The 15,777-nt window shown below is 33.6% G+C and overlaps 2 protein-coding genes across 2 annotated transcripts; both read left to right on the forward strand.

The window, feature by feature from the left end:
• Window positions 1–1,055: 1,055 nt before the first annotated feature.
• LOC133313547 (putative disease resistance protein At4g19050) lies at window positions 1,056–9,812 on the forward strand. Its single transcript, XM_061514937.1, has 4 exons — window positions 1,056–4,010; window positions 4,213–4,467; window positions 7,978–8,688; window positions 8,877–9,812. The coding sequence occupies exons 1-4, from the start codon at window positions 1,056–1,058 to the stop codon at window positions 9,810–9,812; spliced, it is 4,857 nt and encodes a 1,618-aa protein (XP_061370921.1).
• An 896-nt stretch (window positions 9,813–10,708) lies between these two features.
• LOC133313548 (uncharacterized) lies at window positions 10,709–15,421 on the forward strand. The gene is made up of 4 exons (XM_061514938.1): window positions 10,709–11,428; window positions 11,518–12,432; window positions 12,943–14,065; window positions 15,242–15,421. Exons 1-3 carry the CDS (start codon window positions 10,709–10,711, stop codon window positions 14,047–14,049), a joined length of 2,742 nt encoding a protein of 913 aa, XP_061370922.1. The 3' UTR covers window positions 14,050–14,065; window positions 15,242–15,421.
• The last annotated feature ends 356 nt before the right edge of the window (window positions 15,422–15,777 follow it).

Below are 15,777 nucleotides of genomic sequence, written 5' to 3' on the forward strand. Positions count from 1 at the left end.
TTGTATGGTTACGATTTCCCATATTTAATGCTTTCACACTATAAAATGACGTAGTTTTATTTGACTGCACCAGGCCTTAGGTGCATTCTCTGTACATCCGCTAATATATATATATATATATAAGTAAGTTGGTCTTATGAAATATAGTTCTCAAACATAAAAAAAATGGTTCGTTTTTCTTGTCCAAAGAATTTTTTTTATAGCATAATATAAGCAAAAAGAAAAAAAGCGTATGCAACAAGATATATTTCCAGTATTTTATTTTATGTTGCTAGAACATCAACTTCTAAATCTTAATATATGCTGTGACTATTGATTTATACTTCATTATGATTACGATTTGTAATATAATTATTATTTTCTACTAAAGGTTTATTCATCTATTTGTCTAATACAAAGTCTTATGATCTTATCATGTCATTAAAATATTAAAAGTATGTTCATTTAGTCTCGTTTCTTTTTACCATACACTTCCATTCTATCGCAATTTATATATTTTTTTTGGTAAAATCCACAATTTATATTAACTATATATAATTATATTTTAAATTATAGATTAGTTTAATGTAATTTCCAACAATTAATTTTAATGAAAAAGCATAACTACTTTTGTTCACAAATATATAATTTCAAGAAAAAAAGGGCAATAAAACATGTTAGAGATTTATTTATAATGTAGGTCTACTTTTGTCGATCCCAAATACTGTAGACACTCATCAAGTAGTGTAATGTAATGTTAGCAATTCTTTTAATATTTTTAATGGATATAAGGCTACTTGTGCTCAAATTGGATGTAATGTTAGCAAATTGTATTAATAATATTGGTGGAGATAAGATTCGTAAACTTATCTCAAAATAAGTAATAAAGAAGTGATTATTATTGATTTGCATCCCAGAGAAAGCACTATGGAATCACAAATTAACCTATCCCATTTATTAATTTAAATTTATTCTCTTATTTATCATAATTAATATTATCTTTTTGTTTATGTGCATGCAGAAGATGTAGTTCATCTATATCTATATATAGAGCTCAGTAAAGCCAATTATGAAAGATGGATCGTTTAACTGCTTGGTGTTGCAAGTTGCTGACGTCACCTCAACTGAAGGCGTGGCTAAAGCAACAACTGTTGATTCCCCTACTTGAGTACGAGACAAGACTTAAGAAACTAGAAGTTGCTATTCAGAATCTCAAGAAAGATAAAGAAGTACTTCAACACAAAGTTGATGAGGAAGAAAACCGATATGGGAGAGGAATTCCTGATGAAGTTAAAAATTGGATAGATGGAGTGAATAAAATAATTTCTGAATATGATCGTTTCCTTGGGGAGGAAGAACTCCATGAACTTGCAGTGTTTGACTTGCTTGCAAGTGGTGGTTACCTTCCTAAGCCGGGGATAAGGTATCGTCAAAGCAGAAAAGCACATGATATTACAAAGAAGGTTAATGCACTTCAACAAAAAGCGAAGAAAGATACGCTCTCTTATTGGCTTCGCCCACCCTCCTTGGCTGCCTTTTTTTCTAATGTTGGTTATGAGAGCTTTCAATCGAGAGATGAAATTGTGAAGAAGATTAAGGCAGCATTCGAAGATTCAAATGTTAAAATGATAGGACTTCATGGGTTTAGTGGTGTGGGCAAAACCACTTTAGTCAAAGAAGTTGCTAAGGAAGCCTTGGATGAGAAGAAGTTTGATGTTGTGACCATGGCAAATGTAACCAGAAATCCTGACATACGAAAAATTCAAGGACAAATTGCTGAAATGTTGGGGATGACATTGGATGAGAAAAGTGAGATTGCAAGAGCTACTCGAATACAAATGAGACTAAAAAACGAGAAGGAGAGCGTACTTATAATCTTTGATGATCTTTGGGCGAAATTGGACTTCAATATGCTCGGGATTCCATCTGGTGATGATGATGGCCTGACAAATATCGAAGAAAAAAAGTCCCTCGAGGAGATGAAAACTGAAGGTGCTTCCAAAAAGAAGGAAACAGAAGATGCTTTAAGTATGATGAAAACCAAAGAGCCCCTTAGTGCTTCCAATGTGACGAAAACAAAAGAAACACTTAGCCGTTATAAAGGGTGCAAAGTTTTGCTGATTTCTGAAATAAAACAAGTGTTGTCGAGTCACATGGAAGGGAAGGAAGACTCTATTTTCTGTTTAGAAGTCTTAAAGGATAAGGAAGCAGAGACATTGTTCAAGAATAAGTCTGGAATAGGTGATACAAAATCTGAATTTGAAAAGTTAGCTGCTCAAATTGCCAAAAAGTGTGAAGGGTTGCCAATGCATATAGTTACAACTGCAAGGGCATTAAAAAATCAGAGCCGCTCGACATGGGAGGATGTTAACCGAAAGCTTGAAAGTCAAAAGTTAATTGGAAAGCCAGAGTTTTCTACAAAGTTGAGCTACAATCTTTTAGAAAATGAAGAGATAAAGTATACTTTCTTACTTTGTGCTTTGATGGGTCATGATGCATTAATTATGGACTTGGTTAAATACTGCATTGGTTTGGGTTTTCTTCAAGGAATCTCAAGATTAAGGGAAGCTAAAGATAGAGTATATGCATTGGTTGGAAAGCTAAAACAGTCTGGTTTGTTGTCTGACAGTTATTCAAATGATCATTTCACCATGCAAGCTATTGTTCGTAGTGCAGCTTTATCAATAGCATCCGAGGAGGACAAACATGTATTTACAATGACAAAGGGAGAAATAGATGAATGGCCAGATGAGGATAAACTTGAAAGGTACACTGCTATTTGCTTACAACAATGTGATATCATTGAAGGGTTTCCTAATATTCTAAAATGCCCAAGACTTAGAGTCTTCCATGTTAACAATATTGATCCAAGTCTGAAAATACCAGATAACTTTTTTGAAGGAATGAATGAACTCAAAGTGTTGATATTGACTGGCTTTCACCTATCACCCTTACCTTCATCGATCAAATGCCTAACAAAACTCAGAATGCTTTGTTTGGAGCGTTGCATGCTAGGTGAGGGATTGTCCATCATGGGGCAATTGAAAAAGTTAAGAATTCTTAGTCTTTCAGGATCTGATTTTGAAAAATTGCCTCTTGAATTGAATGAATTAAAAAAGCTACAAATTTTTGACATTAGTAATTGCTTCAAACGTCAAGAAATTCCTTCCAATGTAATAAAAAGTTTTATTAGTTTGGAAGAGTTATATATGAGAAACACCTTCGTTGAATGGAACATTGAAGGAGGGACAAATCAAAGGGAAAATGCTAGTCTTTCTGAGTTGAGGCATTTGAATTGGTTGACAACTCTAGACATACAAATCCCAAATGTTGATCATTTGCCGAAAGACTTATTCTTTGACAAATTATATAGTTACAAGATTGTTATTGGAGATTTGAAGGCATACTTAGAGACAGATTTCAAGATGCCAGAGAAGTATGAAGCATCGAGATTTTTGGCAATACAGTTAAAATCTTGTTTTGACATCCATTCTCAAAAAGGTATCAAAATGTTGTTCAATAGAGTTGAAATTTTGTTGTTGGAAGATCTCAACGGTGTTGAAGATATTTTTTATAGATTGAATATGCAAGGATTTCCAGACCTGAAACATTTATCTATTATAAGTAATTCTGAAATTCAATCTCTTATCAATCCAAAGTACAGACAACATCCCGAGAAGGTTTTTCCTAAATTGGAGTCATTGCATCTCTATGATCTCAATAACATGGGTGAAATATGCTCCTGTGATCTTTCAACACCCTCCTTTGAAAAATTAAAAGTTATCAAGATCAATATGTGTGACCATCTGAAGAATGTTTTCTTACTTTCAGTGGTTAGACTTCTAACAATTCTTGAAACAATTGAAGTTTCTCAATGCAAATCTTTGAAGGAGATTGTCCATGCTAGCAGTCCCAGTGAAATTGAATTTCCTAAGTTTCCAGAATTACGCTCTTTGACATTGAAATCTTTATCTGAACTTATTGGATTCTTTTCCAGAGGAGAGACCAAAAAAATATTGTTCCATGAAAAGGTGTGTTTAAACTTTTCATATGTATTTATCTTTTACCTTTGAAATTGCGTTTCATATTTTAGTTTTTCAAACTAAAAAGGAAGGAGTTTGTAAGTCGGTAAACCTAAGAAAAAACAACTTTTCTTTAGCAAGAACTCACTTGAGAAAGTCAAAATCAGTTCTTGATTTTCAGGAGACACTAACTTTGTATGTCGCTTTGCAGGTTGAGGTTTCCAAATTAGAGAGAATGGAGTTGTCCTCCATCCAAATTGATTTAATATGGAGTGTCAAATATTCACTAAGTTCCAATTTTCAAAATTTGTTACACTTGGATGTGAATTGTTGCTGCAATTTAGAATATTTGTTATCATTTCCAATGGCCAAGAATCTAAAGAATCTTCAAAGCCTTTTTGTTAGTGAATGTGAGAAGATGCAACACATCTTTCATAAAGGCCAAGACTTTGATGCTAAAATGGAGGTACGTAGATTGGTGGGAGTAGATTCTATTTATTTTTATCTCTTTGTATGCCATCATTTTCATGTGGAATTGTTATCCCCATTATATTGCATGTCAGAGAATTGAAAATCTTTTTTTTTTAGTAAATATCCTATTTGGTCCCTAACAAAAAACACGGTTCCCACTTTAGTCCCTTACAAAACAAAATTAGTTTGTTGGTCCCTATGAAATTCAAAGTGGACCAATTTTAGTCATTTTGAGGGACTAATGTGGGTCTTTTTTGAATTTGTGAGGGACCGCGATTTCAACTAAATAAGTCCACTTTGAATTTGTTAGGAACCTCGAGACTAATTTTTTTTTGTAAGGGACTAAAGTGGGGACTGTATTTTTGTTAGGGACAAAAAATGGTATTTACTCTATTTTTGTTGTTGTGATATTGGAAACTTATTTTGAAACATACATAGGATATTAAAAATTTTGAAACACCATATATTGTCATGTGTTCAATTACTAATGAGCTTACTAAATGTGGACATCTAAATAGTTAGGTCATACAAGATATTGAAAACACTTTCACATAATGTATAATCAATCTCTCTTATAGTTAAGATTACAAATTGTAATCCGTAGGTGCAATATTGTGATAATGATAAATACTAAGATTTATTTTGTTTGAGTTATAATTAGTAAAGGTTGTACTTATATTTTTTGCAATTAGTGTAATGGCAACAGGAGAATATCTTAACCTACACTCATTCAAAAATCTTCTTGCTCTCTCTTTATTGATATGGTTGGTTTAAATTGTTTTATGTTTGATATAATACCCCGTGTCGACCCGGTTTGTTAACATTAAATATAATATTAAGCCAAGTTACAATCAAAGTAATTGATTAGAATTACGGATAAACTTTTTCTTTACAAACTTTTTCTTTTTCTTTTCCGTTTATTACCATTAACGAATTCCGTATTCAATTCTATCAGTACTTTAATTGTAGACCCTACATAATTCGGAAGCGTTAATCTTTTTTATATTTTTCAATCCCTTATTAGGTAATATCATAACCTAAAAAGGGATAACATACTCTGAGTCACTTGCCATGAAACCCCCCATAGACTAACATGGTGTAAACCACTCTCTGTCATTTTATCATTACTGAACAACCCTTACGTTTTCCAAAACTGGGACTGCCATCCCTCACCATAAATTGCCATCTTTTACTATATTATACTAAACGTCTTGAGTTTTTCAACGGCATATCATAGGCCTCGATTGAATCTGTATAACTCAAGATACAACTGTCGCAAGCCCACTGCTTTAAACCAAGTTCTTGGAAACAGGGCAGCAGCTTCAAAATTAAACTGGGAATGATCCACATAGCCAATGACTCTAATATTTTCCTTAGTTATAGCCCTATATGTTAGTTTCACATAGGCCCAAGCCTCAATCAATTTGGAGTTCTATAGCTTAAGTTATACGCGTTTTACTGTGCCATGTGCAAGCTTGGAACATGTGGCGTTCCCTGTACATGTAACCTTGTTCCCACACTCTGGGAATGTTGTTTTCCTTTCTCTGGGAAAGTCGTTTCCCCCTCTCCGGGAAGTCGTTCCTCAAAATAGAAGTCATTCCTGCTTTTGATAGCCAGTGAAACAGAGTTTCTAGCAGCTTCAGTTCCAACTCAAACTGGGAATGTTTAAATTCTGAAACTTGGAGAAAATAAACTAGACTTCTGGTACTTTAAAATGATATATAATATGCCTCGTTCATTAAGGAACGAAGGAGATATGGACATTTGTTGTGCTATTTTGCAATCAATTATATAAATCAATCATACAAGTACGTAAGTGCACGTGTCACAAGTAATAGAGTGGACGTGTGAGTCCAAGCATTGTACCCACAAAGATCGAGTAAAGCTACGGCTATATGTGAAGCAATAAGAGTAACAATAATAATTGAGGATTAATTAATAACTAAACTATTAAACAAAGGTTAAACTAAGGTAAAGCTATTGATTAATTAAGAAAACACAATAAAAGATAGGTTTCAAGTATTCAAAAGGTAGATTGGGATCAATTTCCCCAATATTGTAACTTCACTATAATGCAGTAACGATGCTATAGCAATTATCTATAAGTAATTAGAACACTTATGCATGGAAGGGCTCTCACCAACAGTACATGTATACTAATCCCCATATCTCTATGCTTCATAGTTATAACGCCAAGGACAGAAAGCTTATCTCTTGAAGCTTCCTACACAATGCTTTCTTCAAGCTCATGTAATCTTTCCAAGTGTTCACAACACAAGGTGCACACTTGTTTCTCACTAGTACCACATTAATTCTTGAATCACTCAAGAATCAAGATCATGCTCTGTTGCTTGATCCACTACTTGATCTTCCTCTTGAAAGACCCTTGGCTCCACACTATACCATCAAACAAGCAATAATCCACCATGAAAATCCTTTTTCCAAAACAGATTTTCGTGGACACTATTCATCAAAAACCCAACTTCCATGAAACATCATATAAACATGAAAGAGGTTTAGTTTACTCACCACCAAGTTCACTAGGTTGAGGAAATGGTTGGTTTTTAAGCTTCCACAAACTAAAACACTCCTCAAAACCAATCTACACAAATCACTATTCATGAGTTACTATTCATCAAGGACCCCAATCTTTCAAATCTTCATGAAACTTGATATGAGTTGTGATTTCTTACTACAAATCCTCCCAGAATACTTGGAGAAGGACTTTCAAAGCTTTAAATGGGTTGAAACCCTCTCCAAACACCAAAACTTAAATATTTTCCCTAAACTTTAGGAAAAGAAGATCTCCCTCTACAAGGTCTCTCAAGGGAAACTAGTTGATAGGTTTTGTTTTTGATATGATTCTAAGCACTTTTGGTGTTGGAACTTTTGGATTTCATCTACTAGAACTCAAACTAGGTTTCAAGCTCTTTCTCTAACAGGGTTTATGGTTTTGAGGTTGTTCTCCAATGAGAAAGATGAAGAGAAATGGTGAAAATATCTAAGTGAATAGGCTTTTAAGTGGCTTTAGTCTTAAGCATCCTTGAAGACTAAATGGTCATCTTTGACTTTTTGACTTTTGACCAAAAATATCTTCTTGGCAAATTACACATTTAGCTTTTCATCATAAATCCTCTTCTAATCCATGATCTAACCATCAAATCATGATTTTAACATTCACTAAAATGATTTAATAGTTTCTCACTAAATTATTTTTGAGTTTCCGATAAGTTTCTTAAAACTGCAATTTTACACAAAAAATCTCACTATTTGCATTCTTGCTTCAAAAGTGAGTTATGTCGTTCTCAACTCTTAAAGGTCATTCCCACGAGGGGAACGTCGTTCCCACTCTGGGAAGAACTTCTTACAATAATTAAATTTTCAATCTAAATAATCTCTCTCAATTATGGAAAATTCCCAATTATTCAATTTAATGGTTTGGGTTATTATATTTGACATAATTATTACTTCAATTAACTTATGACCATATTGTGAACCAAAGCAGGGTAGCATTTTTCCAAATTTGAAGAATATCAAATTGAGTAGCATGAAGAGTTTGAGCAAGATATGGGCTAAAGTCCCATTGTATTCCTTTGGGAAGTTGGATACTCTAATCATCGAGGAGTGTGATAAATTAGACACAGTTTTTCCGCGTTACATGGAGGGAATATTTCGGAGTCTATGCAACTTGAAGGTTACTAATTGCGAGTCAATGGAAGCCATAATTGACCTAGAGAACAAAAAACAAGATGCTGATGGAACCAACTTGCAAGACATTCATTTAGAAGCACTCCCAAAATTGAAGAATATATGGAGATGGAACAGTGACCAGGAAGGGTTTCTCAACTTGAACAATCTACGAAAGATATGGGTTCATAATTGTGTTAGCTTACAAAATATATTTCCAATTTCTGTAGCCAAGTGTCTTTACAATCTTGAATTCCTTTTGGTGTCGAATTGCTATGAATTGAGGGAAATGGTTGCCAGGGGAGAAGGTATAAAAAACAACACAAGCAGTCATACTCCAACATTTGAGTTTATGAAATTAACCACTGTCAAAATTTTGAACCTACCAAAGCTAAGGAGTTTCTATTCAGACGACTGTGAATTAAGATTCCCAGCATTGAATGACCTGACTATTGAACTTTGTGACAAGCTGGAACCATTCCAAAAAACTGCAGATGCACAAAGCAAGTCAGCTCTCTTTCCTGAAGAGGTACTAATAAGCCTTTCAACTCTTAATACTTGCTTCTAATTCATAGGATTATAGGAATGTAGTGCAAAAGCTAGAACAGAAGTAGCAAAAAAAATATATTATTCATTGGCATGGAAGATGCATTTTCTTATATTTATTTTCATGTATATTAACTTGTACTATTTTTTTCACTTATTTGTTAATTATAGGTAATCAGTAAGTTGAAGTCCATGAAAATTGATTTGTGGCATGCAAAGTCGTCAAAAAGCTACATTGGGGAGGCGAACAATCGAAGATACAACTTGGAAGAGCTTCACTTATCTAGGTTTTGGAATATTGAGATTCTATATTCTTTCCTTCATAAGAATCCTAAACTGAAAAGCCTTTCATTGAGTGATTGCTCCTTTAAAGAAGTAGTGCCTCACAAAAATCTTCCTGAAACTGAAAACTTGGGGGTCATTCTAGAGCTAAAAAGCTTGAAGTTAATAGACTTACCTGAGCTTGAGAATATAGGCTTTGAACGAGACGTAGTTCTACAAAGGATAGAGTTCTTGGTATTAAACAAATGTCCTAATTTGTTCACTATTGTGCCTTCATCAGTATCTCTCACTTATTTGACAAACTTGGAAGTGGTTGATTGTAAAGGATTAAAAAATTTAATACTCCCATTGACTGCAAAAAGCTTGGGTCAACTCAAAACCATGAAGGTAGTCAAATGTGAATCTCTGGAGGAAATTGTAGGGAAAGAAGAAGAGAATGCAGGCGAAGTTGTCATTGTTTTCAGACATTTGGAAACTCTAGAACTTGTGTCACTGAAGAGCCTTGGAAGTTTCTGCAGCTCTAATAGTTGTATCTTCGAGTTTCCAGCATTGGAGAAATTAATAGTGTGTGCATGTCCTAAAATGGAAAAATTCTCCGAAAAAGTCAGGAATGTGCCAATTTTACAAAAAATATATATTGTACAAGAAAAAAAGAAAGTCATGGATGTGCCAATTTTACAAAAAGAAAAACAGAAAGTCAGGGATGTGCCAATTTCAAAAAAAAGATATAATGAAGAAGAAAAAGAGAAGAGATGTTACTGGAAAGGTGAATTAAATGCTACGTTGCAACAAATATCCAGGGAAAAGGTACGCAGGTTTGAATGAATTTATTGACTGAATTCTCATTCCTTGTTTTGTTTACTTTTGTTTTCCCTTTTCAAAATTAATTTAAAACAAATAATTTTTTTCCTTTTTTAAGACTTTGTTTGGATTTTAGTAAATAATGAAAAGGAAACAAATGAAATAAAATGATAAAGCCCATTTTTTCAAAAGAAAAAACGTTTGTCCTTTTAAAGGATATAATTTTGTATTATTTTAGATCCTAATCATTGATTTTCGCCAATCAATGATTATAATTTATTGAGTTAAATTTATTAATTAATTAGTAATTTTCAATAAATTATAACTGTTAATTGACGGAAATCAAATAGATAGATATTTGTCCCTTTTTCAAATGTATAAAAATAAAATGGAATGAAGGAAGGAGTATAATGGGGAGAGAGAATAAATGTATGAGAACAGTGCAAGTGTAAGAAATAAAATAAAAAATAAAAATTGAAAGGCAGAAAAAATAGCGTGGCTATAAGAAAAAAGAAGTAGCGCTAATGGAAAAAAAAAGAAGTCGCTTTAAGGTAAATAAACAAAAATACATTTACTTTTATATTTTAGTTTGTTAAAATTATAATGCACTTTAAATTTAATTAAATTAGAGTAAATAGATGTTTGTTGTTGTTTACTTCAAAGTGGAAGTAACTGAGAGAAAGAACTCTTGCAGTCAGAATCTTTCATGTAACACATGAATTTGTTTTCATGCAAAGTTTATTAACACTGATATTTAACTTCAATCCATTTGATTACTCGCTCGAGTTTTTATTTTCAATTTAGAGATGCTAATTCGGAAACCACTGCAATGGTGTTTATAGGCTGTCATTTGGGTAGAAGAAATACGATAAATCTGATGAAATACTTATTTGCAATATTTACAGAGTTTTTTTGAAGGCATGGGCGAGATTAGTCTTTCAGAACATCCTGATCTACAACAAGCCTGGCGTGATAAAAATGCTCTGCGGAGCAGTTGGTTTTACAGTTTGAAAACTTTGAAGCTGTTCAGATGTGAAATTCAACCATGTGCAATTCCATCTCATGTTCTTCCTTATTTAAATAGCTTACAAGAACTGGAAGTAAGTGAATGCGACAATGTAGAGGTAATTTTTCAAATGAATAACACTGATGTTTTGGGAAAATTGAAGAAATTGAGTTTACAATGGCTATGGGGGCTGAAGCATGTGTGGGAAAACTATCATCAAGGAATTTTCAGTTTTCAAAATTTGCAACAAGTTTTTGTAGACTATTGTCCAAATCTGAAAACTCTGTTTCCTGAGGCCCTGGCCCACAATCTTAAGAAGCTCGAGAAACTTGAAATAAAATCTTGTCGTGAATTGCAAGAAATTATTGAAAAGGAAGAAGAGGCAACAACAGCACAAGAGAAAAAAAAGTTTGTGTTCCCACGTTTAACCTCAGTGGTTCTTTATGATTTGTCACAGCTAACTTACTTCTACCCTGAAACATTCACTCTGGAATGCCCTGAGTTAAATAGTTTTAGTGCGTACCGTTGTGATAATTTGGAGGTATTTCAAAGTGAGCAAGGAGCACATCCAAACAGTGACTACGAAGTTAGTAGTACTTCAATTGACAGACAATCCCCAGTCTGGGATCTAAAGGTACGTAATACAGAATCTGCACTGCCAAGCTTTTATTTTCGTTTTGTAATTCACAGCCCTTACATTCTCATTTGTTTTGACTTCAATAGGCTATTCCCAACCTGAAGGAATTGTGGCTGGATGAGAAACACATTTCCATGTTAAGGTTGAACTTAGAACAATCTAAGGAAGAACTCAAATGTTTTAATCAACTTGTCCTGATCTATAGTGGATATGAGCATCCCTACCCTACGGTGCCGTACAAAATACTTGAGATGACACCCAATTTAGAAACAATGTTTATAAGCTATTGCAGTGTGTCCGAAATTGGTGAACACAGGATGCCTGAACACTTGAAAACATTGTTTTTGTATGGAATGAGTGGGCTCATGTCCATCGGGTCAGAAGACTTACCGTGGTTAAACACACTCTGTGAGAAGCTCCACAAATTATATGTTTTCAGCTGTTCTGAACTGACAACATTACTACACTCTGTGAGAAGCTCCACAAATTCCACAGTATCTTTCTCCTATCTAAAAGAATTGATTGTGGAGGGATGTGATGAATTGATGTATTTATTCACATCGTCAGCAGCAAAAAAGTTAAGGCACCTTGAGGAGATCAGAGTCAGTCACTGTGAATCGATCAAAAAAATAGTGGCAGAAGATGAAACAACTTCAGAAGATATCAAATTTGAGCAGCTGGATAAGATAGTTCTCAAAGATTTATCAAGACTGGAATATTTTTATTCAGGCAATGATACATTGCAGTTACCCTCTCTAATACAAGTGGACATAAGTGATTGCCCCAAGATGGAATTTTTTTCCCAAGGATTGATACATGCCAAATCTTTTAGAGGAATTCAAGTTTTGTCCCATTCAAATTATGATTTGTTCTTCCAAGGTGATCTTAACACCTTAGTAAAATCTTTTAGAGGAATTCAAGTTTTGCCCCATTCAAATTATGATTTGGTCTTCCAAGATGATCTTAACACCTCAGTAAATAAGGTGTTTCTTCTACAACCAGTAAGTACTTCATCTGAATCAATTAACTATGACCTCAACTTTTGTGTGAATTTAATGTCTTTTTTTTCCTTTTTAAATGCAGAATTTAATGTCTTCAAACGAGCCTTATCCAAAAATCTCTTTTGATAAATTATGGCATTGGATAACAATATTTATATACTACTTTTCCTTACTATTATGACTCTAATATTTTGTTATTACGCTAGTAACCTTTCTATTAATTATTAGCATGAATGCATATTCCAATTTATTTTGTTAACCATTTACATTATTTGTGGTTTTTAAGAATTTGGGTCATAATGCCATTTATATACTTCTACAGATAAGGTTTAGAGGAACTTAACATTTTACACCTCCGTCGATTGCTTGTGGCACTAATTTGGGGGCAAACTCACTGCATAGCTACTTTGTCGATTGCTCATTTCAAACTCTACATATTTAAAAACAACAATAGTATACATCCTTACATAAGTATTAAGTACTGAGTAGTTTCATGTCTTTATTCTGTAGTTTACCTGTTCTCCTTTACATCTCGGGGAGTATCCAATATTGGAAGAGGTATGGCTTCAGCGAGAAACAGTCCCAAGCTGGTGTTTCGACAACTTAACTTCTTTAGTCGTGGTTGGGTGTGAATTTTTAACAGATGTCATACTTCCTTCTCATTTACTTCCTTTCCTGATTAACTTGGAAGAGTTGGAAGTGAGGGAATGTAATTCTGTTAAAGCAGTATTCAAGTACTTGTCCAAATCTACAACTGGCAAAATATTGCCTAATCTAAACAGGATGGAGGTAGGTGACTGTAAGTCAATGATAGAAATAGTGGGTAAAGAGGGAGATGAATCAGGTGAAGATGAGATAATATTTGAGATGCTTGAGATTTTGACTCTATACTTGTTACCAAAACTTGAAAGCTTTGACTCATGGATTTCCACTTTGAATTTCCCATATTTGGAAGAAGTGTCATTCATCCAATGCAGCGGCATGAAGTACTTGTTCACTCCCTCAACTGCCAAAACCGTCAAAAGATTGCCAAATCTGAAGGAGATACGAGTATCTGACTGTGAGTCCTTGGAAGAAATAGTGGCTAAAGAGGGAGATGTACCAGATGAATATGCGATAATATTTGAAAAGCTTGAGATTTTGACTCTAGAATCTTTGCCAAGACTTGGAAGCTTTGACTTGGGGAGATCCACTTTGAATTTTCCATGCTTGAAAAAAATGTGGTTCTTCAAATGCCACGATATGAAATACTTGATCACATCCTCAACGGCCAAAAAATTGCCTAATTTTGAGGAGTTATATGTACATGACTGTAAATCCATAAAAGAAATAGTGGCCAAAGAGAGAGATGAATCAGAAGAAGACGAGACCACATTCCAATGGCCTAAGCTTTTGGGTTTATCCTTGTTGCCGAAACTTGAGAGCTTTTACTCTGGGAGTTCCACCTTGAATTTAACATGTTTGAAAGAATTGCATTTCTCCGATTGCCACAACTTGAAAATTTTCCGTTATGCTGACATAGTACCAGAAGAATTGAAGGTGACAATAGACTTTGAACGTTGGGAAGGTGATATAAATGATGTGATCAGAGAACAGTTGAGGAAGGAGGTAGCCTGAGTTAGTATAATGACAGGTACGTAGCTAATTTAGTTCTCATGGACAAGCAATATATATGCTGATTAATTACCTTTGATCTCTACCGGCTTAATTTGCATCATTTCTGTGTTGTGCGGAGCACTAATGGGAAGCTAAACGTACCAGCAAAATTTTATTGGATCTATTTCAAAACATATCCCTTGCTAATTTCCTCCAACAGCTATAACTTTGAGAATCATTTTCATCATCTAATAATGGCCCTTTGTTTTTATACATGAAGAATTCGGAACGTTAAATTAATATGTACCCTACCTAAGACTTAAAAAAAAACATATGTACCCTACCTAAATTATTTTGATCTTATCTGATTACCTCACTTTTGGTAATAATTTGCTTCTGGAAATTGTTGTCTGGTGAGTAATACACCACAATCCAATTAGCCCAATAAATTCTCCAAGCCCACATGAATCACAATCTAGCCCACGTGAATCACAGCCACCTGTATCAGTTGTTGAAGATAGATATACTTGGCCAACTAACCTTAACAGAATGGTGGGAAGTTGTTAGAAGAGTTAAACAGAACGGTTAGGAAAGTTTGTTATTATTTCTCGTTGCTCTCTTGGAGAGTTAGATGTATATATATTCAACTCTTGTAATTTTACAATCAGATTAATGAAAATTAGATTTTTCTGAGTTTCATGAGTGAGAGAAGCTTATTGTCATTGCCTTCCCTCATGCTAGCCTTGTAAACTAGTTGTCTTGTTTTTCAAGCAGCAACAGAGCAGAAAACATGGAATGTTACGGTGAGTTTGTTATTTTTCCTGGATTTGTTTTTTCAATCTCATGAAAATATTGATCCGAAAATAGTAAAAGATAACATGAAAAGTTAATTTTGAGAAATGAAAAGAAAGTTAAGAAATGATAATGGATTAAATTTGATTAGCATGTATAGAGATTCATAATTTTCAAAACTAGAAAATTAGGCTAGTTAAGAAATCATAAAAACGCCAAAATTTGATAGTCTCTTATTTTCTCATAGCTTTATAAAATATGGTGTAAACGTGAATTTTTTACTTATCATAGTTTGGATGCTAATTTCTGCCTTCATGAATAGATTCAGCATATTTTCCTCTCTTTTTCTTCTTAAAGTTGGAAAATGTTATTTAAGTTTCAGCAACTATCTAATGTAACTGTTCTTTTTTTCCTTTTTAAGGTTCAATGGGTCTGGAAGAATGCAATTAGATGATAAGTGGATAACAACATTGCAACAACTATTGACAAATTTGGGGTTTTTCTTTTTCTTCTGGAATATGGTGTTCATGAATAAAGTTTTCGTGTATGTCTACACGAAGTGTGTGGTTTTTAAGTTTCATAAGGGTGTTTTTTTTTAAATAAAGTTGTCCTCTATTTATATAGGAGGCATGCAGTTCTACCGTTGTTGTTTATGCTTCTTTAAGTTATGGAGTATTTCATTAATAAGTTGACTTGTATTTCTACACGTGTTGTGTACGGTTTTTAAAGTATGAATGTTTCATGAATAAATTACTTGTATTGATGCAGGTATGTATGGATTTTACGTTGAAAGCGGAGTGTTTTATGAGTAGAGTTGACATGTATATTTGTAGGAAGTATACATGGTTTTTAAACTATAGAAAGAGTGCTTCAGAAATCAAGTGTACTTTTGTTTATTTTTTTTAGTAATTCTATAGTTTTTAAATTATAGAAATGATGTTCGTGAATTATGTGGGG

Source organism: Gastrolobium bilobum, unplaced genomic scaffold (genome assembly GCF_033153095.1).
Source record: "Gastrolobium bilobum isolate Gb01-03AN ecotype WA unplaced genomic scaffold, APGP_CSIRO_Gbil_v1 utg1078, whole genome shotgun sequence".
In the NCBI taxonomy this organism is placed as follows: domain Eukaryota; kingdom Viridiplantae; phylum Streptophyta; class Magnoliopsida; order Fabales; family Fabaceae; genus Gastrolobium; species Gastrolobium bilobum.

What these genes read in the sequence shown, in the direction of transcription:
- LOC133313547 (XM_061514937.1), top strand. Translation starts at nt 1,056, where the DNA reads ATGGATCGTTTAACTGCTTGGTGTTGCAAGTTGCTGACGTCACCTCAA. An exon ending in ACTTTGATGCTAAAATGGAG is followed by an intron (nt 4,468 to 7,977) that starts GTACGTAGATTG and finishes GAACCAAAGCAG; the next exon opens with GGTAGCATTTTTCCAAATTT. An exon ending in CAGCTCTCTTTCCTGAAGAG is followed by an intron (nt 8,689 to 8,876) that starts GTACTAATAAGC and finishes TGTTAATTATAG; the next exon opens with GTAATCAGTAAGTTGAAGTC.
- LOC133313548 (XM_061514938.1), top strand. Translation starts at nt 10,709, where the DNA reads ATGGGCGAGATTAGTCTTTCAGAACATCCTGATCTACAACAAGCCTGG. An exon ending in CCCCAGTCTGGGATCTAAAG is followed by an intron (nt 11,429 to 11,517) that starts GTACGTAATACA and finishes TGACTTCAATAG; the next exon opens with GCTATTCCCAACCTGAAGGA. An exon ending in AGGTGTTTCTTCTACAACCA is followed by an intron (nt 12,433 to 12,942) that starts GTAAGTACTTCA and finishes TTTATTCTGTAG; the next exon opens with TTTACCTGTTCTCCTTTACA.